Genomic DNA, 26,004 nt, shown 5'->3' with positions numbered 1-26,004 from the left:
GGAGGGAGACAGAGCGTGAGTGGGGGAGGGGCAGAGAGAGAGAGGGAGGCACAGAATCCGAAGCAAGCTCCAGGCTCTGAGCTGTCAGCACAGAGCCCGATGCAAGGCTTGAACTCACGAACTGTGAGATCCTGACCTGAGCTGAAGTCAGACGCCTAACCGACTGAGTCACCCAGGTGCCCCTGGCCTCCGTGTATTTAAAAAAAAATTCTTCTTTAATTTCCTGGTTCACCCATTATTATTTAGTATGATATTCCTTAACCCCCATGTATTGGAGGGCTTTCACTGTTTCTTGTGGTTGACTTCAAGTTTCACAGCATGATCCAAAAATATGCACGGTATGATCTCAATTTTTTGTACTTGTCGAGGGCTGATTTGTGAACAGTATGTGATCTATTCTGGAGAATGTTTCATGTGCACTTGAGAAGAATGTGTATTCTACTGCTTTCGGATGAAATGTTCTGAATATATGTTAAGTCCTTCCAGTCCAGTGTGTCATTCAAAACCATTGTTTCCTTGTTGATTTTCTGCTTTGACAATCTGTCCATTGTTGGAAGTGGGATATTAAAGTCCCCTACTATTATGGTATTATTATCAGTGAGTTTATTTATGTTTATGAATAATTGATTTATATATTTGGGTGCTTCCAAGCTGGGGCATAAATATATTTAATTGTTAGATCTTCCTGATGGATTGACCCCTCAATTATGATATAATGCCCTTCTTCATCTCTTGTTACAGTCTTTGCTTTAAAATATAGTTTGTCTGATAGAAGTATGGCTACTCCAGCTCTCATTTGACATCTATTAGCATGACAGATGGTTCTCCATCCCCTCGCTTTCAATCTACTGGTGTCTCTAGGTCTAAAATGAGTCTCTTGTAGGCAGCATAGTTGGCTCTTTTTTTTTTAATCCATTTTGATACCCTGTGTATTTTGATTGGAACATTTAGTCCATTTACATTCAGAGTGGTTATTGAAAGATATGAATTTACTGTCATTGTGTTGCCTGTAGAGCTGGTATTTCTGGTGATGTTTTCAGTTCCTTTTTAGTCTTTGTTGCATTTGGTCTTTTTTTGTCTTTTTTTTTCTCCACTCAAAGAGTTTCCCCTTAAAATTTCTTGCAGGGCTGGTTTAGTGGTCACAACGTCCTTATTTTTTGTTTGTCTGGGAAACTCTTTATCTCTCCTTCTATTCTGAATGACAGGCATGCTGGATAAAGAATTGGTGGCTACATATTTTTCCCATTCAGCACATTGAATATATCCTGCCATTCCTTTCTGGCCTGGCAAGTTTCTGTGGGCAGATCTTCACAGATCTGTCTTCACTTGTAGTTTGAGTACTTTTTTTACCCTTGCTGCTTTCATGATTTTTTTTTCCTGTGTATTTTGTGAATTTGACTATGATATGCCTTGGTGATGGTTGGCTTTTGTTGAATTTAATGGGAGTTTTCTCAGTGCTCCTTGTATTTTGATATCTGCGTCCCAGTTCTATAGCCCTGGAGCTGAAAGTTTGCACCCCTTCCTCTTCAGGAAAACTTCACAGAGGAGCAATTAATCACACCTCATTTCCATCAGAACCCCGCGTTCACCCTGCCTGTGTCCAATTTTTTAATCTCAGGTTCGTCACTGAGCTTCAAAACTCCAAATTTAAGGATTCCTGCAGCACAGACCCATGCTCTTCCTCTAGGGGAGGGTCTTACCATGCTTTTGGCTTTTGCTGGTCTGTGCAAAAAAAGTAGTGGCATGACTGTGCAGCTGTTCGGACTTTATGTCAAAACAGAACAGAAAGCCAGCACCCCTGCGTACTGCCCTCAACCTGAGGGAGTCCCCTCTCTTATGCCTGGAAATTGCACAGCCCATTTGCACAACCCATCTTCCTTGTGACCCAAGGGATCGTCACACCATGCTGTCACTCCTGGGATTCTCTCCTGCTGTACCACTTGAGCACCTTTAAGCCAGGCACTTCCCTCACTGGTAGCAGACTGCTAAAAGTTCAGATTTTGTGCTCCCCTGCTTATATTACTTTGCAGTAGCTTCTGTGAGCCAGCTCCCTCCTACTGCTGTACCCAGAGCAATATCTCCTCCTGTAAACTCTTCACACTTTCTACCTTCCAAAAGGTGGTTGCTTTTCTGTTCTAGTCTTGCAGCTTTCATTCTCTCAGACCCCTGATTTTTTTGGTGTTCAGAATGATTCGATAAAACTAGCTGTGTTAAGGGATGAAACAAGCTTAGGGTCTCCCTACTCCTCTGCCATCTTAGCTCCAGGAGCCAGCCAGCTTTTTTTCTTTCTTTCTTTCTTTTTTTATTTTGGCAAAAAACCCCACATAATATGAGATCTACCTTATTAGTGAATTTGTAATTGCACAGTAGAGCACTATTAACTCTATGCACTTTGTAGTAGGGCAGATCTCTAGGACTTTTGCATCTTGCATGATTGAAACTCTATACCCACTGAACAGCAACTCTTCATTTCCCTCTTCCCCAGCCCTGAGCAACCAGTATTCCACTTTGCGCTTCTATGGGTTTGACTACTTTAGAAACCTCATGTAAGTGGAATCATGCAGTAATTATCTCTCTGTAACTGTAATGTCTCTGTAACTGACATTAGCATAATATGTCCTCCAAATTTATGTTTTGTAGCATATGACAGATTTCTTTCTGTTTTAAGGCTGAATAATATTGTTTTATGTCTATACTGCAGTTTCTTTATCCATTCATCTCCACTGATAAATGTTTAGGGTGTTTCTGTCTCTTGGCTAATCTGAATAATGCTGCAATGAATACGGGAGCACACATATCTTTTCAGGATCCTGTTTTCATTTCTTTTGAATAAATACCCAGAAGTGGGATTGTTGGATCATTTGAGAATTATATTTATAATTTTTGAGGAAATTCCACACTGTTTTCCATAGTGGCTCCACTATTTTATATTTCTACCAACAGTGCACAAAGGCTACAATTTCTCCATTTACATACAAATACTTTCTATTTTCTGGTTTGTTTGTTTGTTTGTTTGTTTGTTGATAATGGCCATCCTAACAGATGTGAAGTGTTACTTCATTGTGGTTTTGATTTGCACTTCCCTGATGATTAGTCATGTTGAGCATTTTTTTTCATATGCCTATGGGCCATTTATATGTCTCCTTTGCCCATTTTTAAATTTGGTTATTTTGTTTTTTCCTCCAGCTTTTCTTTTATTTTCTTTTTTTAAGTTTTTATTTAAATTCGATTTAGTTAACATGCAGTGTAGTATCGTTTCTGGCGTACAATTTAGTAATTCAACACTTCCATACAACACCCTGTGCTCATCACAACAAGTGCCCTCCTTAATCGCCATCACCTATTTAACCCATCCCCCCTCTGGTAACCATCAGTTTGTTCTCTACAGTTAAGAGTCTGCTTCTTGGTTTTCCTCTCTCTCTTTTTTTCCTCTATGCTTGTTTGCTTTGTTTCATTTTTTTTAAGGGTTATTTACTTATTTTTGAGAGAGAGAGAAAGTGTGAGCAGGGGAGGGGCAGAGAGAGGAAAGAGGGAGAAGGAGAGAGCCAAGCAGGGTCCACACTAATAGTATGAAGCCTGATGCGGGCCTCAAACCCACCCACTGTGAGATCATGACCTGAGCCAAAGTCAAATGCTTAACCAACTGAGCCACCCACGCGCCCACTTGTTTGTTTTGTTTCTTAAATCCCACATATGAGTGAAATCATATGGTATTTGTCTTTTTCTAATTGGCTTATTTCTCTTAGCATAATACTCTGTAGCTCCATTTATATTGTTACAAATGGCAAAATTTCATTCTTTTTTATAGCTGAATAATATTCTATTGGTTATATATACCACATCTTCCTTATCCATTCATCAGTCCATGAACATGTGGCCTATTTCCATAATTGCCTATAGTAGATAATGCTGCTATAAACATTGGGTGCATGTATCCCTTTGAATTAGTATTTTTTTTATTCTTTGGGTAAATACCTAATACTGCAATTGCTAGATCATGGGAAGTTCTATTTTTAACTTTGAGGAACCTCCCTACTGCTTTCCAGAGTGGCTGCACAGTTTGCATTCCCACCAACAATGCAACAGGGTTCCCTTTTCTCCACATTCTCACCAATACCTGTTGTTTCTTGCATTGTTGATTTTAGCCATTTTGACAGGTGTGAGTGATATGTTATTGTAGTTTTGATTTGTGTTTCCCTGATGATGATTGATGTTGAGCATCTTTTAATGTGTCTGTTAGCCATGTGTATGGCTTTTTTTGGAGAAATGTCTATTCATGTGTTCTGCCTATTTTTAAATTGGATTATTTGGTTTTTGAGTGTTGAGTTGTATCAGTTTTTTTTTCTTTTTTTTTTTTTTGTATCAGTTCTTTATATGTTTTGAATATGAACCCTTTATTAGATATGTCATTTGCAAATATCTTCTCCCATTCAGTAGGTTGCCTTTTAGTTTTGTTGGTTTTTTTCCTTCACTGTGCAGAAGCTTTTTATTTTGATGTAGTCCCAATAGTTTATTTGTGACTTTGTTTCCCTTGCCTCAGGAGACATATCTAGTAAGAAGTTGCTATGGCCAGGAGTGCATGGATGGCTCAGTTGGTTCAGTGTCCAACTTTGGCTCAGGTCATGATCTTGCATTTCGTGAGTTTGAACCCCACATTGGACTCTCTACTGTTAGCACAGAGCCCTCTTTGGATCCTCTGTCCCTCTCTCTTTGCCTCTCTTTCTGTCTCAAAAATAATTAAACATTTAAAAAAAAGTTGCTATGGCCTATGTCAGAGGTTAATGCCTGTGCTCTCCTCTAGGATTTTAATGGTTTCCTGTCTCACATTTAGGTCTTTCATCCATTTTGAATTTATTTTTGTGTGTGGTGTAAGAAAGTGGCCCAGTTTCATTCTTTTGCAAGTTGCTGTCCAGTTTTCCCAGCACCATTTTGGAAGAGACTGTCTTTTTCCCGTTGGATGTTCTTTCATGATTTCTGAAGATTTATTAGCCTTATAGTTGTGGGTTTATTTGAGTCTTCTCTCTCTCTCTCTCTCTTTTTTTTTTTATGAGTCTGGCTAGAGGTTTATCAATTTTGTTTATCAATTCTTTTCAAAGAACCAGCTCCTGATTTCACTGATCTGTTCTGTTGTTTTTTTAGTTACTATATCCGCTATTTCTGCTCTAATCTTTATTATTTTCTTCCTTCTGATGTTTATTCTTCTTTTTCTAACTCCTTTAGGTATAAGGTTGAGTTGTTTACTTGAGATTTTTCTTGCTTCTTGAGGTAAGCCTGTATTGCTACAAACTTCCCTCTTAGAACCTCATTTGCTGCAACCCAAAGGTTTTGGATGATTGTGTTTTCATGTCATTTATTTCCATGTCTTTTTGATTTCTTCTATGATATCTTGGTTGACCCATTCATTGTTTAGTAGCATGTTATTGTAACCTTCATGTATTTGTGGTCTTTCTAGATTTTTTCTTGTGGTTGATTTCTAGTTCATAACACTGTGGTCAGAAAAGATGCATGGTATGACTTCAGTCTTAATTTGTTGAGGCTTACTTTCTGGGCTAATATATGATCTATTCTGGAGAATGTTCTGTGGCCACTTGAAAAGAATGTATATTCTGCTGTTTTAGGATGCATAAATCTTGTTAAATCCATCTGGTTCAGTGTGTCATTCAAAGCCATTTTTTCCTTTTTGGTTTTCTGTTTGGATAATGACCTGTCTACTGATGTAAGTGGGGTATTAAAAGTTGAAAGGGAATTTTCAAGGTAAGTTTGAATATGTGAAGTTTCTCTAACATGCTACCTTTAGAATCTAAACCACACCTACGCTTAACTCAATTTTATTTAAGTCTGGCTGATTCCTTTAAGACATGGTGTCAATCTTTTGCTATCCCAGTGTTCTCTTTCCCCTTTGCACACTTTCTAATAGGGTATAAAAAGTTTGTGCATATATAGAATAAATGAACCTTAAGTACATTTTAATGAGAGTAGACAGTAGGTTCTTCGTATAAGGAAGGTTAGAGTTGGGAAAACCTGACAAAACACAAGAGAGGTAAGGAGTGGTGACATGCTCAGTTTATGACAAGATGTGGCATTGCATGAATTGTTTTCTTGTCTATGCTGAGGCTAGAGTCTGAGAAGTCTGTTGTAACAAATGTGGATATAAGTTGATTTCCATTTTATGATTCTCACATGCTTTCAATGTGGTAAATTTCCCATTCAGCACTGCTTTTGATAAGTTGTGTTTTAATTTTTAACCTATTTTAAAAATAAATTTGAGATTTATTCTCTGACCCATATTTTATTTACAAGTGTTGCTTAGTCACTAATTTGGGATTTTTTCCAGCTATCTTTGTTATTGATGTCTAGTTTAATCCCATTCTGGTCTGACAGCAGACATTGTATGATGTCTATTCTTTTAAATTTGTTAAGGTCTGTTTTGTGGACAGAATGCCTGATGAGCTTGAGAAGCATATGTATTGTGCTATTGTTGAATGAAGTAGTCAGTAGATGTCCATTATATCCAGTTGATAGGTGGTGGTATTGAGTTCAACTGTAATTCTACCGGTTTCCTACCTGCTGGATCTGTACATTTCCGAGGGATGGATTTTGAAGTCTCCAACTATAATAGTGAATTCATCTATTCCTCTTCTTTTTTGTTTTTTAACGTTTTTTATTTATTTTTGAGACCGATCACGAACGGGGGAGGGTCAGAGAGAGGGAGACACGGAATCTGAAACAGGCTCCAGGCTCTGAGCTGTCAGCACAGAGCCCGACGTGGGGCTCGAACTCACGGACCGTGAGATCATGACCTGAGCCGAAGTCGGATGCTTAACTGACTGAGCCACCCAGGCGCCCCTATTCCTCTTCTTCTAATGCAGTCCTTCTTGGTCTCTGTGGTACTTTAGCCTCAACTTCATGTCCTGGTATTTTCACATGGTGTCTTGTCAATGGAAAGTTTAGTCTTCTGGTGAGAGAACTGAAGTTGGGAATGATTTATGTTGCTATCTTGATGACACCACTCCACAAATATCTTGCAATTTGTGACTTGAATTTTTATCCTCAATGGTATCTTTTGATGTCTTAATGGTGTCTTTTGATGACAGATTTTTTAAAATTGTTAAATGTAGAGCTTTTAATCAATCCTCTTTATAATTTTAATTCTTTACAAACAAAATTATTTTAAATCCAAGACACTACAGATCCTCTATACTGTCTTCTAGGAGATTTTATGTTCTATTTTTAAAATATTTATTTATTTTTGGGAGAGTGCAAGTGGGGAGGGCGGGTGGGGGATGCAGAGGATCTGAAGCGGGCTGTGCGCTGACAGGCTGACAGCAGCAAGACCTCATGGGGAGATCATGACCTGAGCTGAAGTTGGACACTCAACCAACTGAGCCACCCAAGTGCCCTTGTTCCATTCTATTTTGAAAATCTTTCACATTTGCATCTACAATATACCTGGAAATGATTTTGTATTTGGTATGAAGTAGGCATATCCAAATACTTGGAAAGTAAGCAACACATTTCTAAACAACCTATAGGTCAGATAGGAAACCACAAGGGAAATTAGAAAATATTTTGAATTAAAATAAAGTGAAAAGATGCATATCAAAATTAGTAGGATACAGCTAACTCAGTGCTTAAAGGAAAATCTGTGGCACTGAATGCTTATATTACAAATGAATGAAGTTCTCAAATAAATGATCTGAGCTTCCAACCTAAAGATATAAGGAGGAAAAGAGGAAATTAGAGCAAGCACCAGAAAAGAAATAACAAAAAGAACAGAAATCAATGAGTTGCAAACAGAAAAATGAGACAGAAAAATTGAAAACAAAAGTTGGTTCTTTGAAAAACTAGCTAAAATAAATACACTTTTAGTCGGAATGATTAAGAGGAGAAAAAAGAAAAGGCACAAAGCATAAATATTAGGAAAGATATATAAGATGTCACTACAAAGCCCTATAGTCATTCAAAGAATAATAATGGAATACTATGAATAATCTTATGCCCATAAATGCTACAGCTCAGATAAAATGGGCAAATTTGTTGAAAGACACAATTTCCAAAGCCTACTCACAAAGAATAGATAACCTGAATCATTGTTCCTATTAAAGAAATAGAGTTTGTAGGTAAAAGCCTTCTGACAAAGAAAACTTCAGATGGCTTTACTGATGAATTATATGAAGGGAAAAGGATACTATTCTATGCAATTCTCCCCGTATTTAGAAGAGGAGGAAATACTTCTCAAGTCATTTTATGAAGCCTTGATATCAAGACCAGATAAAGAAATTATAAGGAAACTATAGACCAATATTCCTCACGAACATATACACTAAAATCCTCATTAATGCAAACAGAATCCAACCATACATGAAAAGGGTTATATATCACTATCAAATGAGGTTTATTATGGGAATGAAAAGCTGTTCATTCAACATTCAAAAACCAATCAATCTAAACGATCAATCAATAAAACAAATGGGAAAAGCCATATGATTTTAAAATCAGCATGGTGTTAAACCTCAAAGAAACCATTTAATTAAGGCTGTGTCCCTAAGTATAATTCTGTGGGTAAGTGTATTGTACAGTTGTTACCAAGTGACCCTTTGTTATTAAAAAGGGAGATTTACCTGGGAAAAAGAATCATCTGAACAAATGCAGAAAAAGCCTTTGACAAAAAATTCAACATTAATGTAACCAGTTTGTGATTAAAACTCTCAGCAAACTGGAAATAGAGGAAACTTCTTCCACCTAATGGAAGACCAACTTCTAAAAAACTATAGCTAATATCATATTTGATGGTGAGAGATTGAATACTTTCTCCCTAAGTTCAAGGACAAAGTAAAAATGTTTGCTCTCACCCTTGTTATTCAGTATTGTATTTGAAGTCCTAAGCAGTGAGAAAGGGCAAGGAAAACAAATAAAAAGTATATAGAGTGGAAAGTAAGAAATTAAACCATCTCTGTTCATAGACAACATGATTGTCTATTTAGAAAGTCCCAAAGAACATAAAAAATGGTTCTAGAATTAGTGAGTTTAGTAATAACATAGGATACAAGGTCAATATATTAAGAAGTTTCATTTCTGTGTATAAATATAATATTAATATATTAAAATTATATTTATATCACCTAGAAATAAGCATGTGTAAAGTGGAAGAAAAACTCTTTATTTTTTTTTTTAATTTTTCTTCAATGTTTTTTATTTATTTTTGGGACAGAGAGAGACAGAGCATGAACGGGGGAGGGGCAGAGAGAGAGAGGGAGACACAGAATCGGAAACAGGCCGCAGGCTCTGAGCCATCAGCCCAGAGCCCAACGCGGGGCACGAACCCACGGACGCGAGATCGTGACCTGGCTGAAGTCGGACGCCCAACCGACTGCGCCACCCAGGCTCCCCTTTTTAAAGTATTATTTACACTAACACCAAAACATTTAATACTTAGGTATAAATCTTACACAATATATGAACGAACTATATCTTGAAAACTACCGAATACTGATTAAAGAAGTCAAATAAAAAAATGGGTAGATGTAAAATGGTCATGGATAGAAAACTCAATATTGTTAAGATGTCAACTCTTCCAAAACTGATTTAGAAATTGAACACAATTCCAATCAAAATTCCCAGTTTTTTGATACAAATTAATAATATGATTATAATATTCATATGTAAAGGCAAAGAAACTAAAAATTAAAACTGATTTTGGAAAAGTAAACAAACTAAAAGGACTCATATTGCCTGGTTTCCAGACTTACTGTTAATTAAAATAATCGGGAAACTATGGTATTGGAGAAAATATAGAACTATTGATGAGTGTAACAGTATAGGATAGTACATGGAGTCCAGAAATAGATCCACTCAAGTGTTGTCCACTGATTATTGACAAAGATGCAAAGATAATTTATGGAAAATAATCTTTTCAATGAGTGGTGCTGGAAAATCGGATTTCCCTATGCAAAAAATAAAAATGAGCCTCAATGCATACCTCACAATCTCTACAACAATTCACTCAAAATGGATCATGCACTCATACAAATATGAGTACTGAGAAAGTTCCCCCATAGCATCCTGTTTCGTGAGGTAAGAGAAGTCCCAGGGCAGAAAACAAGGAGCGTGTACAGCAGAACTGAGGTAACGTGCTGTCAGGTAGCTTCTGATAAAGCTCATTGAAGTCAGTGCAGTTACTGAAGCTGTGGCTAAAATAAAAAATGAAACTGAAGAATTGAAAATGGTGCAGAAGAAGTGTCTTATATAGTTCTGAAGAGAGGAGTGATTCTATCAGGGGATGGCTTTACACAACGATGGTTTCACTGAATTAGAAATTGAGCCCACCATCTGGACATTTTGCTGTTCTTATGTGAACTGATGCACAAAGAGAAGAGTTGCCATTCTGCCTGAGGTGGTGATGTTGCTCTACACAAATGGTGCAGCTAGGATCATGTCTGAAATTCTGGGGAATTCTTTGGGTGCCACTTAAGATTTTGTCTAATAATAAATCTTAATGGAAACTGTAACAGCCTAATAAAGGCAAGACCAATGAGGGTACAGATTTCCTAGGAATGAAGGTTTGCATGATACTGCTATGGAAAAAACTCCCATCCAGACAGAGATAATGGCGAATGAGAACATAGAATGTATTAGTGAAAGAAGGATTTATAAATGTCACCTATGGCCTTGTGATCAATCACAGTACAAGGAAGAACTGGAAAATAAGAGGTAATCTGACACATAGGAAGAGTGGTAGAGATGATGGTGGTGACAGAATTCTGTGGAGATTTTCCAAGAGAGGTAATGAAGTAGAAGTACCTCAGTGGGATTCAGATCTGAGTTTCTTTTTCTATCTCTGCATGAGGAAGAATTGAACATAATCTGGGAGAGTTTATATTTTCTCTTATTCCAGTACTTTCTATGTACCTGCATATGGTTGCGTCATAGAGATCTAATTTTTGTTAGCTGCAGGTTTAACTCTCCCCTTGAGAATGTTTATGAGGAACTAGGTTGTAGTGAGAGATTATGCCACCCTGGGAATCTTTCAAAAATACATGGCTTTCATGGCACTTTGTTCAAAGACCACTGATGACATCTTCTTGGCCATAGGATAAAGCCTCTTACATTGTAAGATGTTTCAGGCTATTCAGTCTGATCCCTTAATTTCCATGGCTTCTCCAACCATCCTTCTTCACCCCCCAAATTGTAGGCTCCAGCCCCACAGGACTACTCCCATTCCCTAAACAGGCAGTGACTACTCATCCATATATGAGCTGCTCTCCATCGCCACCTTTAGTCAGGTGTGGTCAGTGATGTAGCCAATCACTAGTCCAAGACTCTGAGAGCATTTATCTTAAGGAGTCCTGGGTAATTTCTGTGTCTTTAATGAGTTCCTTTAGGATCTAGACTCCTTTGGGATCCAGGGCCCTCTAGGGCCAGAGATGTACACAATGGGAGATGTGATAAGGGATGCTGCGGACACAGGTGACAATTACAGAGGTTATCACTTCACATGTCTTAGTAAATAAAGGGAAACAGGACCTCAGGTTAGTGTCCAGGAGTCACCCTCAGACACACTGGGTAAGTTGGGCAGAGGGTGAATGAGCTGGTCTCTTAGGGTCCTTCCAACCTGAGGGTCTTGCTTTCCCAGGTGGTATGATGTTCTGTAGGATAGAGCTTCAGGTATGATAGCCCTCCTCTTCTTCACCTCCCTGCCTCCAAAGACATCCCCACATTCTAGAAATATTTCAGTTGATGTCCACCAGTTACAATCTTGTGGTCAATGATAGCATTTGTAAATATTACTGTGTCATGTATTCTTACAAGATTGTATAATTCCAATGTAATGACGGCTCTTGTGGTAGGTTAATTTAATGTAATAGTCTGAGCCCTTGTTTTATTTTAGAATCACCTTGGAGCTTTAAAAATCTTTGCACAGGCCTCCTCTAAGATTCTGATTATATTTATCTGAGGGCACCCAGTAATGTTCATTTTTAAAAGCATCATAAATATTTGCTATTCAGTGTGTAGCCCATGGACCACAGCATAACAGTCACCAGGTGCTAATTAAAAATGTAAAACTGGCCCCCTGAACCAGAATCAGTGTTGTAGCAGAACTCCTGGGTGATTTGCATGAACATTTAATTTTAGAAGTACTGTGCTAGGTGATTCTCATGTGCAGTCTAGTCTGAGAACTACTGACGATGGGTGAAGATGGTCATTGCATAATCAGTAGTAGCATCTGCAAGTGCTATCTCTGGGTGGTGACTCCTCATCATACCCTCAACACCAGGCATGGATCCCTCTCATTTACTGGGAAGCAAAATTCTGAGAAAACAGCTGTATGATTTCCCCGAGATGTTTCTTCCCACTGTAATGCCAGTACATAAAATCCATGTGTAAAAGCTGTTAAATGTGGTTGGATCAAACAGCACCAGCAGGGTGAAAGTCTTAGCAGGTGGACTCTCCGTTATGTCTTTGATGAAGGAGCTTCCCACATCTCTTGGTGGTTCTCCTCTGCTTTCTTTGTCAGCTTTGAGACGCACGGAGGTGTATTAGTCAGGGTTCTCCAGAGAAACAGAACCAATAGGAGATTATATCTATATCTATTGTTATATATCTATAAACACAGTTGTATATCTCTATTACCTGTATCAGATGTATCAGTGATAAGAGTAGTGTTATCTGAGGTGCTCCAACATTTTCCATGGGTACAGTATTACATTCATAAATCTGTAGCAAAGTGACAAATTCAGTGCTAAATGGTGAAGCTAGTGAGTTCTTGTTTTGAGAGCATTTAGTAGGAGTAGATATTCTAACAGGAGTTTTCTGTCTTTAGTTTTCATTATTACTGTTTTTTAGAGAGCAGGGGGAGTGGGGGAGAGGGGCAATGGGAGAGAGAGAGAGAGAGAGAGAGAGAGAGAGAGAGAGAGAATGAGAGAGAGAGAATCTGAAGCAGGCTCCACACTCAGCATGGAGCCAAAGTGGAGCTCTATTCCACGACCCTGGGATCACGACCTGAATTAAAATCAAGAGTCAAACGCTGAACCAACTGAACCACCAGGTGCCCCAGGAGTCTGCTGTCTTTAAAGTTGAAGGAATGCATGTCTCAGCCTGAAGCACAGCCAATGAATATTTATGAAACACTGGCTACGTCCAGGCACCGTGCCAGGTGCTGGCACTTCTGCAGTCATGAAGGCAGACACGGCCTTTCCTGCATGAAGTTTACAGTCCACTGGGGAGGACAGCTATACACAATCCCCTGGGCATTTAGTGCTTTAGGGACAAGCACAGGATGCTGTGGAAACATAGCAGCAGGTTCTCACTTGGTCTGGAGGGCACAGGAGAGGTATAGCTGAGTAAGTGACATGTAATATGCCTGAAGGATAAGTAGGGAAAACCAGGGGAAGAGGGAGCAGGGGGAGGAAGATGCTAGGCAGGGGGGCACAGCAAGTGGAAAAGTCTGGAGGCAAGAAATTGTGACGTTCAAGTCCAGCATTTTTGGAGAGGTGAGTGTGAGTGCCACAGTGGGACCAGGTGAAGCTGGTGGAAGTAGGCCAGGGTCAGGTCATGAAGCACCTTTTGTGCCTTTGAAAGGAATTTTGCCTTTATCTTAAGAGCAATGAGAATCTATGAAGACTTTAGGGAGAATGATGATCAGATTTTCATCTTATAATGCCACAGTGCAAACAAAGGATATTAAAGGAGATTATTCAAGCATGGATGCAGGGAGATGAGTGAAGAGGCTGTTCCAATATTGCAGACATGATGTTAGCCCAGCCAGGGTAGTGATGGTGGAGATAAGGAGTGGATGCATGAGAAAGAGATTTACATGGCAGCATCTTAAGGTTGTGTTGACAGATTGGATATTGATAATGAGAGAAAGGAGGGAATGAAAGAGAACTCAGGTGTACGACTGGTACACCTGGATTCCTTTTTACTGAGCTATGGGGACCTACAGGGGGAGGGAATTGGGATTGGGAGATGGCCAGGGTAACATCATATGTTTCTTTTGGGATCTGCTGAGCTGTAAATGCATGTGATAAATCTCAGGGAAGATAATCCTTAAGTAACTAGGTTACAAAGTCACCTACACCTGAGGATTAAATGGTTATCAAATCCATTAGAGTAGATGAGTTTTTCTTGGTGGTATATGTAGCATTGTAAGAGAATAGTGTTTAGGAGAAAGCCCTGGAACATCAATATGAAGAGATTGACAAAACAGAAATCAATCAGAGTTACAGAGGATGCCTGGTCAGGTAGATAGGAGGAAAACCAATATATGTGTCTCAGAAGGTAATGGATAAGATTGTTTTATAAAAGTTGAGATATTGTTACATGTTAAAGAGAAGTGAAGAAAAGTCATTTCCAATCAGAGACATTCTGATTGTAGAGATTTGGAGTATAGGAATGGTAATTATTGTGATGAGAGTGATGTAAAGTATCTTTGCAGAGCACCCAGCAGGCCATGTATCATAGAAATATGTTTATTTTTAAATCCAGGTTTTAATGGACACTATAATTTCTTCCTAAAATGCTGAAGACAGAGCATGACAGGAAAGAATCAAACTGTTGTCTTAGAATTCCTCCTCCTGGGCCTGCCCATCAAGTCAGAGCTGCGAGACCAGTTCTATGCCCTGTTCCTGCTCATGTATGTTACCACCATCCTGGGGAACCTGCTCATCATCGTTCTCATTCGCCTGGACTCCCGCCTCCACACGCCCATGTATTTGTTTCTCAGTAACTTGTCCTTCTCTGACCTCTGCTTCTCCTCTGTCACAATGCCCAATCTGCTGCAGAACATGCAGAGCCAGGTCCCGTCCATCCCCTATGCTGGCTGCCTGACCCAGATGTACTTCTTCCTATTTTTTGGAGACCTGGAGAGCTTCCTCCTGGTGGCCATGGCCTATGACCGCTATATGGCCATCTGTTTCCCCCTGCACTATACCACCATCATGAGCCCCAAGCTCTGTCTCTCCTTGGTGGTGCTGTGCTGGGTGCTGACTGCTGCCCATGCCATGTTGCACACCCTGCTCATGGCCAAGCTGTCCTTCTGTGCTGACAACATAATCCCCCACTTTTTCTGTGACGTGTCTACTCTGCTAAAGCTGGCCTGCTCTGACACTCGAATCAATGAGTTGGTGATATTTATCATGGGAGGGCTCATTCTCGTCATCCCATTCCTACTCATTGTCATGTCTTATGCACGGATCGTGTCCTCCATCCTCAGGGTCCCTTCTGCCAGGGGCATCCGCAAGGCCTTCTCCACCTGTGGCTCCCACCTCTCCGTGGTGTCTCTCTTCTATGGGACAGTTATCAGTCTCTGCTTGTGCCCATCAGCTAATAATTCTGCTGTTAAGGAGACTGTCATGGCCGTGATGTACACTGTGGTCACCCCCATGCTGAATCCCTTCATCTACAGCCTGAGGAACAGAGACATGAAGGGAGCCCTGGGAAGAGTCTTTTGTGGAAAGAAAATTCCCTTCTCTGTATGATGGTAACATTTGGTATTTTTACATATTTCTATCTAGTAGGTATAATAATATTGAAATATTATCCCAGAATTTTTTCCCTTACCATGGAAACTTTCTGCCAAAATCACATACTAAATAATTATTCAGTATGTAAAAGAGATGAAGTGGAGGTGTATAGTTGAAGGAGGGAAGAGAGGTCTTGGTGACCTGCTGGCTTAGCCTTCTCTTTGTGTTTCCCCGGTGATCCTGAAAAAGTGTAGTTTAAAAACTCCTGTTTTAAATGATCTTCATGCCTTATAGTCTTTAACTAATTTATCATAGGAGACTATGTTTTTTTTAAGCCTGAACTCTGCTTTGATTATGGTATAATTTAAAGATAATTCTCTATATTCTTAGGTCAAGACTAAATAAGCTCCACCATATCCACCTCCCAGCTTCCCTCTAAACATCTCCTACTTACCTCTCTCTGCACAAGATTCACATCATTTTATCTCTTAACCTTTTCCCCCTCTTACTTATTTTCATGTCTACTCTGTTTTCTGACCTGGCCTGACCTGAAATGGAGTTTTCTAACCCTTTGCTACAGGAGTGTATTTTGTCTTTACCTGGGAATAACTAATACCCAGGGGACCTAAAACTGATTTCCCCAGGAATGGCAAAAGAAGCTGGAAGCTGGTAGACAAATTCAGAGTTTAAGGATACCTCTTTTCTGTTTGATATTTTGGACCTTATAAAAGAACTTTATATCTGTATGTTTACACTACCATCACCCTCATGACAATTCCAAGGATTGGGGTAGATATTATTACTGTTTCACAGACTGAAAAATGTGGCATTCAATTACTTGCCAAGTCACACAGTGTGTCATCTGTTGAATCTATGGAAGATCCCAGACTAAGTAATTCTATAATTTCTTCTCATATTCTTTCACTTTAGAAAGAAGGGGAGCAGCCATTAAAAACAAGACAAAACAAACCTCTCTTAGCTTCATTTATGGTATGGACTAGTTTTCCAACCTTGGTCCATATGTATCCTCAGCTGTCCCCTTAAGTTATGGCATCCAAACCCACCACTTTGATCCTCAGGTATGTTCTGGTGACTTCCACGTCTCTATCTGAAGCCAAGACTCTTCTCAAGAGTTCCAGACCATTATTCTCATTTATCCATTGGATGTCTCTACTTGAGGGTTTATGAACACTTCAAGCTCAACATGCATATTATTAAACTCTTTATGTTCCCTCAGGTCTGCTCTTTGTCCTTTATTCTACATCTTGATTTCTGATGTCACCTTCTACCCACTTACCTTAACAGCCACCTATGTATATGTATATATGTTCATAAAAGTCGATTATAGTTTATATAATCTTGCATTATACATTATCATTTAATATTTCATTTCTTGAAATATTTTATTATATTCATGAGGTAGCTAGCTAAGGTAACACTGGTTGCTATACTGGATAAATTCTGAAATCTCATTGCCATCATACAACAAATATATAGTGGCAAGAAAAAGATTAAATTAATGCACTTCCATCTGTAACAAAAATTCCATTAAAAAAGACAATGAAAAATAGATCCTGTTCTCAATAGCAATGGGGATTATGTGCAAGAACATAGGAAGAAAACTTTAAAACTTTACTGAAAGATATAAAAGAATACCACAATAAGTGGACATTTACGGTGACCCAGGATGCCTCATTTTAAACAGCTTTTGAGGAGTAAATTTTATACACTAAAATCAATCCATTTAAAATTGTGCATTTTGATAAGTTTTGAAATGTCAATATTTTAACAACATCAGTTCTCCTCATATACATTCAATACAATCTAAATCAAATTCTCAAAGGAATTATTTTAGTGGAAACTGACAAGTTTATATTGATGTGTGTTTGACATATTTGACCACATAAAAATAAGAAACTTATCTAGGAGAAAAGATAACGTAAACAAACTTGAAAGAGACGTGACAGACAGTTACATGTCTAACAGACACAGTATTAAAATTCAGAATATACAAAGAACACCTACAAGTAATAGAAGAATAAAATAAACTGAATACCTCAAATAACCAAAGCAGTCTTGAAAAAGGAAAATAAAACTGGAAGCATCACAATTCTAGATTTCGAGTTATATTACAAAGCTGTAGTGATCAAAACAGTATAGTATTAGCACAGAAATACATAGTCAAGTCAATGGAATAGAACAGAAAACCTATAAATAAACCCACAATTATATAGTCAATTAATCTTCAATAAAAGAGGAAATAATATACAGTGGGAAAAATACATACAGTCTTTTCCCACAAATGGTATTGGGAAAACTGGATGGCAACATGCAAAAGAATGAAACTGGACCACTTTCATACATCATGCCCCAAAATAAATTCAACATCAATTAAAGACCTAAATGTGAGACCTGAATCCATAAAAATCCTAGAAGAGAGCATGGGCAGTAATTTCTCTGACATCTGCCATAGCAACGTTTTTCTGCAGTACGCCTCCTGAGGCTAGGATAATAAAATAAAAAATAAACTATTGGGACTACTTTAAAATAAAACGCTTCTGCACAGTGAAGGAAACAACAAAACTAAATGGGGGAAAGATATTTGCAAGTGACATACCTGATAGAAGGTTAGTATCCAAAATATATAAAGAATTGATACAACTCAACACCCAAGAAACAGATGATCCAAAAAATCCCAAAAAAACAAAAATGCAAAGAATCCAGTTAAAAAATGGGCAGAAGATGTGAACAGACATTTCTCCAAAGAAGACGTACAGGTGGCTAACAGACACATGCAAAGATGCTCAACATCACTCATCATGAGGGAAATGCAAATTGAAACTACAATGAGATATCACCTCACACCTGTAAGAATGGCTAAAATCAGAAACACAAGAAACAACAAGAGTTGGTGAGGGTGTGGAGAAAGAGGCACATTTGTGCACTGCTTTTTTTTTTTTTTTAATTTTTTAATGTTTATGTATTTTTGAGAGACAGAGAGAGCACAACCTGGGGAGGGAAGAGAGAGAGGGAGACACAGAATCCAAAGCAGGCTCCAGGCTCCGAGCTGTCAGCACAGAGCCTGACGTGGGGCTCAAACCCACGAACTGTGAGATCATGACCTGAGCCGAAAGTTGGACACTTAACCGACTGAGCCACCCAGTGCCCCCACATTTGTGCACTGTTAGTGGGAATGCAAACTGGTACAGCCACTCTGGAAAACAATATCAGTGTTCCTCAAAAGGATAAAAATAGAAGTATTCTGTGATCCAGTAATTGCACTACTGGGTATTTACCCCCAAAATACAAAACACCAATTCAAAGGGATACACACATACCTTTGTTTAAAGCAGCATTATTTACAATAGCCAAGATATGGAAGCAACCCAAGTGTCCATTGATAGATGAATGGATAAAGAAGATGTGGTGTATAAACACAATGGAATATTATTCAGTCTTTTAACTATAGAGAATAAATTGATGGTGAACAGAGGGATGGGAGAAATAGGTGATGGGGATTAAGGAGTGTACTTGTCATGATGTGCACTGGGTGATGTATGGAATTGTTGAATCATTATATTATATACCTGAAACTAATATAACATTGTATGTTAACTGTACTGGAGTTAAAAGAAAAACAATAAATAAAAAATATTAACCGAAAATTCATAAAGAACAAACAGTATGAGTATGAAAATATTCAATTATATTGAAAATTATAAAGGATAATACAGTGACCAACTCTGTGCCAACATTATGCATTTTCAAATATTTGTCAAGTTTGTTTCAGATCTTGATTTTTCTTTAAAAAACAAACAAACAAACATACAGGGGAGCCTGGGTGGCTTGGTTGGTTGAGTGGCTGACTCTTGGTTTCAGCTCAGGTCATGATCTCACAGTTCATGAGCCCTTGGTCGGGCTCTGTGCTGATGGCCTGGAGACTGCTTGGAATTCTCTTTCATCCTCTCTCCCTCTCTGCCCCTCCCCTGCTGTGTGTGCTTTCTCTCTCTCAAAAATAAATGAATAAACATTGAAAAACACACATATATAGTTAGTCTACCATATATACTCGTTCCAAGTCTCAACCTCATCTTGTGTCCTAAAGCATGGTAAAAACACACGTTGTGTTATAATTTTACTAAATAACTGCTCATTCATAATAAAAAGAATAAACATAATTGACAAATTTATAAATGACTGAATCTCTATTTTATTTTTTTAAATTTCTATTTTTATAACAAGATGCAGGAATAGAGATTTTAAAGATGAAATCCTATGTCATTACACCTGTGACATTCAAAACAAAAGCTCCAGGCTTAATTTCAAATTAGTTTGTTTTTCTTATACTCCATCCATTGCTCAAATCTGTTCATATTTCATTTGTTCATATTTACATCCAATATCAAACTCTCTCTTCCTCACTCCCTCCCCCCCTCCTTCTCTTTTTTCTTTTCTGTTGGAAAACAAGAAGCCGGGGGCACCGTAAGAATGTCCTGAAGGAAAAGGACAGAGCAGCAAGGAACTGAAAGCAGTTTCATTCCCAGGTGGAAAGCCGCGGGGACTGCTCATCCCCTGCAGGAGGACATCATATGGGCACCAAGCCAGGGATAAGAATGTTTTGTCTGGTGCCAGACATACTCCTGACCCAGTATGGAATACACTGCAGGTGCGTGACCTGTCCCGATGCCAAACACCGTGTTGTATGTGCTCACTGTTATCAGACAAATTGCAAAAATACGCTCGAGCCAGGGGACCGGTGCTTCGGTTCCTGGGGAGTCTTAGCCCCCTGCTTTGTAATTCTCTTGTCACCGCAGCTTTAGGCCCTGTCTCTCTTCCCTTTCCCTTTCCTTCCTTCTTCTTTTTAAAATGACTGATCTGTGTTGAATCACTATGTTGTGCACCTGAAGCTACTATAACACTGTATGTTAACTAACTGGAATTAAAATAAAAACTTAAAAAATAAATAAAATGGCTGTCATATTTGAGATAATTTTCAGACGTCAAAACACATAGCCACTATATTCCGCATTCAGGATCTCCTAGAAACAAGAACATTTTCATACATAGTTACATTATCACACTTAAGAAATTTAACATTAATATACATATATTTAATACAATCTACATACAAATTTCCCAATGAAAAAGACTTGGTTTTTATTAGAGATTTGTTAACATACAATTCACATACTATACCATTCACCCATTTAAAATACACAATTAACTATTTTTCATGTATTCACAGAATTGTGCAACCATCATCATAATTAATTTTAGAACGTTTTCATCATCCACCCACCCCAATCCCATTAACAATCACTACCCATTTTTCCCTAGAAATCACCAATCCATTTATGTCTCTATAGATTTGCCTATTCTTGATATTTCATATAAATAGAATCATATAATATGTGGCTTTTGTGATTGGCTTCTTTTAATTGGCATAATGTTTTCAAGGTTTATCCATATTGTGTATGTATCAGTACTTGATTGCTGAATACTATTCCATTGTATGGATATATCACATTCTCTTTATCCAGTCATCAGATGATGGCAGTTTCCACACTGGGTCTATTGTGAATAGTGCTGCTATGAACATTCATATACAAGTATTTTTTTTATAACTTCTGTTTATTTGTTTGTTTTTGGTAAACACAAGGGGTGGAATTGCTGGGTCATATGGCAATTGTACGTTTAACTTTTTTGCGGAATCACCAGACTGTACCACTCGCCTTCCTCCTTCCCAATGACCCCCATCTTCTACCCTCCTCCCAGAGCATGCACTATACCTCAGCCACACTGAACTTCCTTTATTTTTAAAAAGCTCTGGGCTCTCTCACCTGAGTTTTTCCGTATACTATTTCCTCTCTAGATACTTTTATTTTCTTTTTCTGGAAAACTCCTCAGATTCGCTTGAATTTCCTTAAAATACAAAACAAAACAAAATAAAACATGTCTCCTCTGACCTAACAGATAAAGGTGTCCTTGATATGCACTCTTATCACATCTTTTATTTCCCCTGTGAGGACATTTGTAATGCTTGGTAGGAGCTTGTTTAGTTGCATGTCTGCCGGCTAGACTATAAGCACTTTGAGGGCAGGCAAAGAGAAATACGTGGCTCAGAGCCTTGCACATGGTAGTTACCCAGTAAATATTTTTAGAAGGAATGCATTAATGATGTAATAGATTAAGTATTTCCTGGGTGGGTCAACACAATGCTTGCTATCATGGAGTTTAAAGCCCACCTGAGAAGAGAAGGTTGGTATATATGGAAGCGGTCATTGGACAACATCTAATAGCGGTGGCCAGAGCCACAGTATTTGACTCTGATAACTATTGTAGAAGGCCAGATCTTGGGAAAGATAGAGAAGGGAGATATTAGCGTGGGCTTTAATGGTTGGGGAAAACTTTCCTGAGAAGATCAGACTTAGAGTGAACCCAGAGTTCTGTCTCAGGGTTTAGAAAAATGCAGACGCAAGGGTGGGGGCAAGCACTGGGTTTGATACTAATAAGTTTCTTTGGGACCCAGGGATCCCAGGAGTCAAGCCATTATAGAAGAGAGTCAGGAGACAATGGCAGAGACTCCAGCCTAACATGCATGATGGAGAAGTAACAAACAGGAAGCAGGTTCTGGAGCCACACTCAGAGAAGCTGGGTAAGCTGGGAGGGAGTTCAGAAGAGGTAGTTACTTTAAAATCCCGTGCAACAGATGTTAAGATTCCATAATTCTGTAGTGCAGTTCTTGCAGGATGATTTAGAAGTCGTCAGCTTCATTGTTTTCCTCTCTCAACAGTGATTCCTGTCTCCAAATGCAACTGGGAATCACCAGAGCTGTTGTTAATGGGAAAAAATAAATCGTATGTTTGTGGAGTCCTTTATCCTTTGCAAGTGCCAGTCATTCCAAACCCACAGTTCTGTAAGGTGTGTAAGATTCACTGATGATGGAGTGTAAGGTTGCAAAAGTTCAGCAGTTTGCCAAGGTTACTAGCCTGTAATGATAGAGTCTGACTTCTGTTGGTTCCTAAATATCTTGCTTGGGACTGAGGTAAACAGGGTATAAGAGACCATTTGGGGAACGCCTCTCCATGAAGCTGGCTTTCCTCTTCCTCCACAGAGTTATCCTAATATTAATATCTTTAGCTAGGGATAGATGCAACTCATAACTTGAGAGGAAATCCTCACTATTGGGTTCCAAATATTTGTCCCTTCTGGGCCAGTAGCTTCTTCTATCCCACAGTGCTCCTTTACCTTTTCTCTACCTGTACCAACATGCTGGGCTCATGGGTGAAAGGGAGATGAGGGCAGGGGTACTTGGGAAAACACTGCATCCTCATCACAGAACTTGATGATGACAGTGGTCTTACTAATACCACACTTCGTCTCAACTTACCTTGGCATGATAAATTAGGTACTGCTGTGTTTCTATTAAGCTGATTAGGGAATTCAGACTAAGGGAGATTAAGCTTCTTGGCCAAGGTCACAAAGCAGGTATGGGGGTAGTAAGGTGACCCCATGCTGCCTGGCTCCAGGGCCCACCACTTAAATACTGTAAACACACACTGGGGTCCTCCCAGCCTCAGCCACGTCAGCTGCTGTCCCCAGAATGTCCATTTCGTTCTTACTCTCTCCTAACTCTTGCTTCCCTGACTAATGTCTCCTGAGTCAATCAAGTCTTAAAAGGGAAAAGAGACAAGCTTTTCACGTGGGTTGGGGTAGCCATTTTTCCAGTAGTTCCAGTGTTAGGAACTACAGTGTTGGGGTCTAGCGCCTGCAGATGATGAGAGAACATCTATTGACTTCTAATCTGAAGCAACTCAGACCTTCGTGTCATTCTGCAGTTTGGGCAGACCCCTGGTTCTAAACAGCCCCCAGGCTGAGATGGGTATGGAACACGGGCTCGGATCAGTCTGGGCTCATCATCTCTTTCCCTGCACCCACTGAGGTGGGTGGCTGAGAGGGTGTGTAAGCCGGGTAGGCGGACAAACAAATGGGTTTTCCTTTGGAGTAGGAGTGCTGGGTGCAGACCAGCGAGAAGGATGCGGCTGCTGACGGGTAGGTGGGGGTAGAGCTGCCACTTGGTTTTGTACACGCCTTCTTCCAAGTAAAGCTTGTGGAGGGGAAGCTCAGGAGAACAGCTGAGTGCTCAGGGTTCTGGTGGCCCTTTGATCTGCTTACGTCCCAACTGCTCCCTGGCTACAATCTTCTTCAGCCTCAATGGGGGACTCACAAGGGGCACAGACCCCATGAAGGTGAAGGAGAAAGCATTGTGGGGAGGCTCAGATTAGGGGACTTCACTGCTGTGCTTGCTGTGGTGACCAGACCTTTGCTAGAGTTTTATCTCCCCCTGTGTCTGGCCCCATTGGCTTCATTAGGAGACTGCCTCAGCAAAGTCTCCCAGTTACTTAATAGGCCAGCATGCCTGGGGTGATGTCTAGGTTTGGGTTGTGATCAAGTGCTTCATGTCTTTTTTTAAAAATTTTTAAATGTTTATTTTGAGAGAGAGAGAGAGAGAGAGAGAGAGAGAGAGAATGAGTGGGGGAGGGGCAGAGAGAGAGGGAGACACAGAATCCGAAGCAGACTCCAGGCTCTGAGCTGTCAGCACAGAGCCTGACACGGGGCTCGAACTCGAGAACTGTGAGATCATGACCTGAGCTGAAGTCAGATGCTTAACTGACTGGCCACCCAGGCACCCCTAAGTGCTTCATATCTTAATATCCGGGACCCATCTGTATTCCTCAGAATTTGTTGTTTACACTCCCTTCCACCCTCCCAATGTCCCTGTGATCTAATTTTTTCTTCTACGAATTTGATAGTTTTCTAGTGCTTCTGGGAGAAATGGACCATTTATTTTCTAGGCGGGTCTCTCCATAGCTTGTGTTACAGGAGAGTCAGTTACTCTGATGAACTTTTCCTCAGTCTGATTCCCACTGGTTCATATGATCCAGTTCTCAAAACTTCTGGCATGCCAAGGCACCATTTTCCATTTCCCAGCACTCCTACTCACTTTTTTTGTTTTGTTTTGTTTTTTACATTTTGTTGTAATTGGCTGCAGAGTATGCCATAGAGAAGCTATACTTTAGATCTGTATTGTTCAATCTGGTAACCACTAGCCACATGTTGCTATTGAGCAGTTAAGTGTGGCTAGTTCCAATTGAGATGTGCTGTGTGTACAAAATCCACACTGGATTTCGAAGAAAATAGATGTGTGAGTTTTTAGCGTACAGGTATTGATTATGTGTTGAAATGATGGTATCTTGGATATCTTGACGTTAATAAAATATGTAACAAAGATTAACTTCACCTGTTTCTTTTTGCCTTTTTATTTTCTTTTATTTTTTTACATACAATTTTTTAAATGTTTTATTTAGCTTTGAGAGACAGAGAGAGGCAGAGCATGAGCAGGGGTGGGGCAGGAGACACAGAATCTGAAGCAGGCTCCAGGCTCTGAATTGTCAGCACAGAGTCCGAGTCAGGGCCCGAACCCATGAATCATGAGATCATGACTTGAGCTGAAGTCAGACGCTTAACCAACTGAGCCACCCAGGCGCCCTGCTTTTTGCCTTTTAAATTGTGTTTATTGAGGGGCGCCAGGGTGGCTCAGTCAGTTGAGTGTCCAACTTTGACTCAGGTCATGATCTCACGGTTTGTGGGTTCGAACCCCACATCAGGCTCTGCACTGACAGCTCAGAGCCTGGAGCCTGCTTCAGGTTCTGTGTCCTCCCTCTCTTCCCCTCCCCTGCCCCCATTCTCTCTCTCTCTCTCAAAAATAAATAAATGTTAAAAAAATTAAAAATAAATAAAAATAAAACCTGTTTATTGAAAATTTAAAATTGTCATTTTATTTTTATTTTTTTTAATTTGTTTTTAATTTACATCCAAGTTAGTTAGCATATAGTGCAACAATGATTTCAGGAGTAGATTCCTTAATGCCCCTTACCCATTTGGCCCATCCCACCTCCCAAAACCCCTCCAGCAACCCTCTGTTTGTTCTCTTTATTTAAGAATCTCTTATGTTTTGTTCCCCTACCCATTTTTATATTATTTTTGCTTCCCTTCCCTTATGTTGATCTGTTCTGTGTCTTAAAGTCCTCAAATGAGTGAAGTCATATGATATTTATCTTTCTCTAATTTCGCTTAGCATAATACCTTCTAGTTCCGTCCACATAGTTGCAAATGGCAAGATTTCATTCTTTTTTTTTTTAATGTTTATTTATTTTTGAGAGAGAGAGAGAGAGAAAGAGAGAAACAGAGCATGACCAGGGGAGGGGCAGAGAGAAAGAGGGAGACACAGAATCTGAAGCAGGCCCCAAGCTCCGAGCTGTCAGCACAGAGCCCCATATGGGGCTCGAACCCACAAACCATGAGATCATGACCTGAGCTGAAGTCGGAGGCTCAACTGACTGAGCCACCCAGGCTCCCCTTGATTTCATTCTTTTTGATTGCCGAGTAATACTCCGTTATCTTCTTTATGCATTCATCCGTCAATGGACATTTGGGCTCTTTCCATACTTTGGCTATTGCTGATAGCACTGCTATAAATTGG

At 39.4% G+C, this 26,004-nt stretch overlaps 2 protein-coding genes across 3 annotated transcripts in view; both read left to right on the top strand.

Moving 5' to 3' along the window:
• SPATA22 (spermatogenesis associated 22) overlaps positions 1-26,004 on the top strand; it is a 60,061-nt gene that overhangs the window by 33,072 nt on the left and 985 nt on the right. Inside the window, exon 8 of one of the 2 annotated variants that reach the window (XM_040455557.1) lies at positions 14,485-14,592. The exons of the other annotated variant lie outside the window; for it this stretch is intronic. Within the exon in view, the coding sequence (XP_040311491.1) occupies positions 14,485-14,514 (30 nt within the window). The 3' untranslated portion in view covers positions 14,515-14,592. Of the gene's footprint in view, positions 1-14,484; positions 14,593-26,004 lie in introns of those variants that run through there. 2 annotated transcript variants of the gene reach the window in all.
• LOC121017353 (olfactory receptor-like protein DTMT) lies at positions 14,506-17,031 on the top strand. Its single transcript, XM_040455560.1, has one exon. The coding sequence runs from the start codon at positions 14,532-14,534 to the stop codon at positions 15,474-15,476; it is 945 nt and encodes a 314-aa protein (XP_040311494.1). The 5' UTR covers positions 14,506-14,531; the 3' UTR covers positions 15,477-17,031.

The sequence above is a fragment of the Herpailurus yagouaroundi genome, unplaced genomic scaffold (genome assembly GCF_014898765.1).
Source record: "Herpailurus yagouaroundi ecotype Mexico unplaced genomic scaffold, PumYag 215, whole genome shotgun sequence".
Taxonomy (NCBI): Eukaryota; Metazoa; Chordata; class Mammalia; order Carnivora; family Felidae; genus Herpailurus; species Herpailurus yagouaroundi.
Note: the sequence above shows the minus strand (reverse complement) of the source record. Positions and strands in the feature narration are given on the sequence as shown.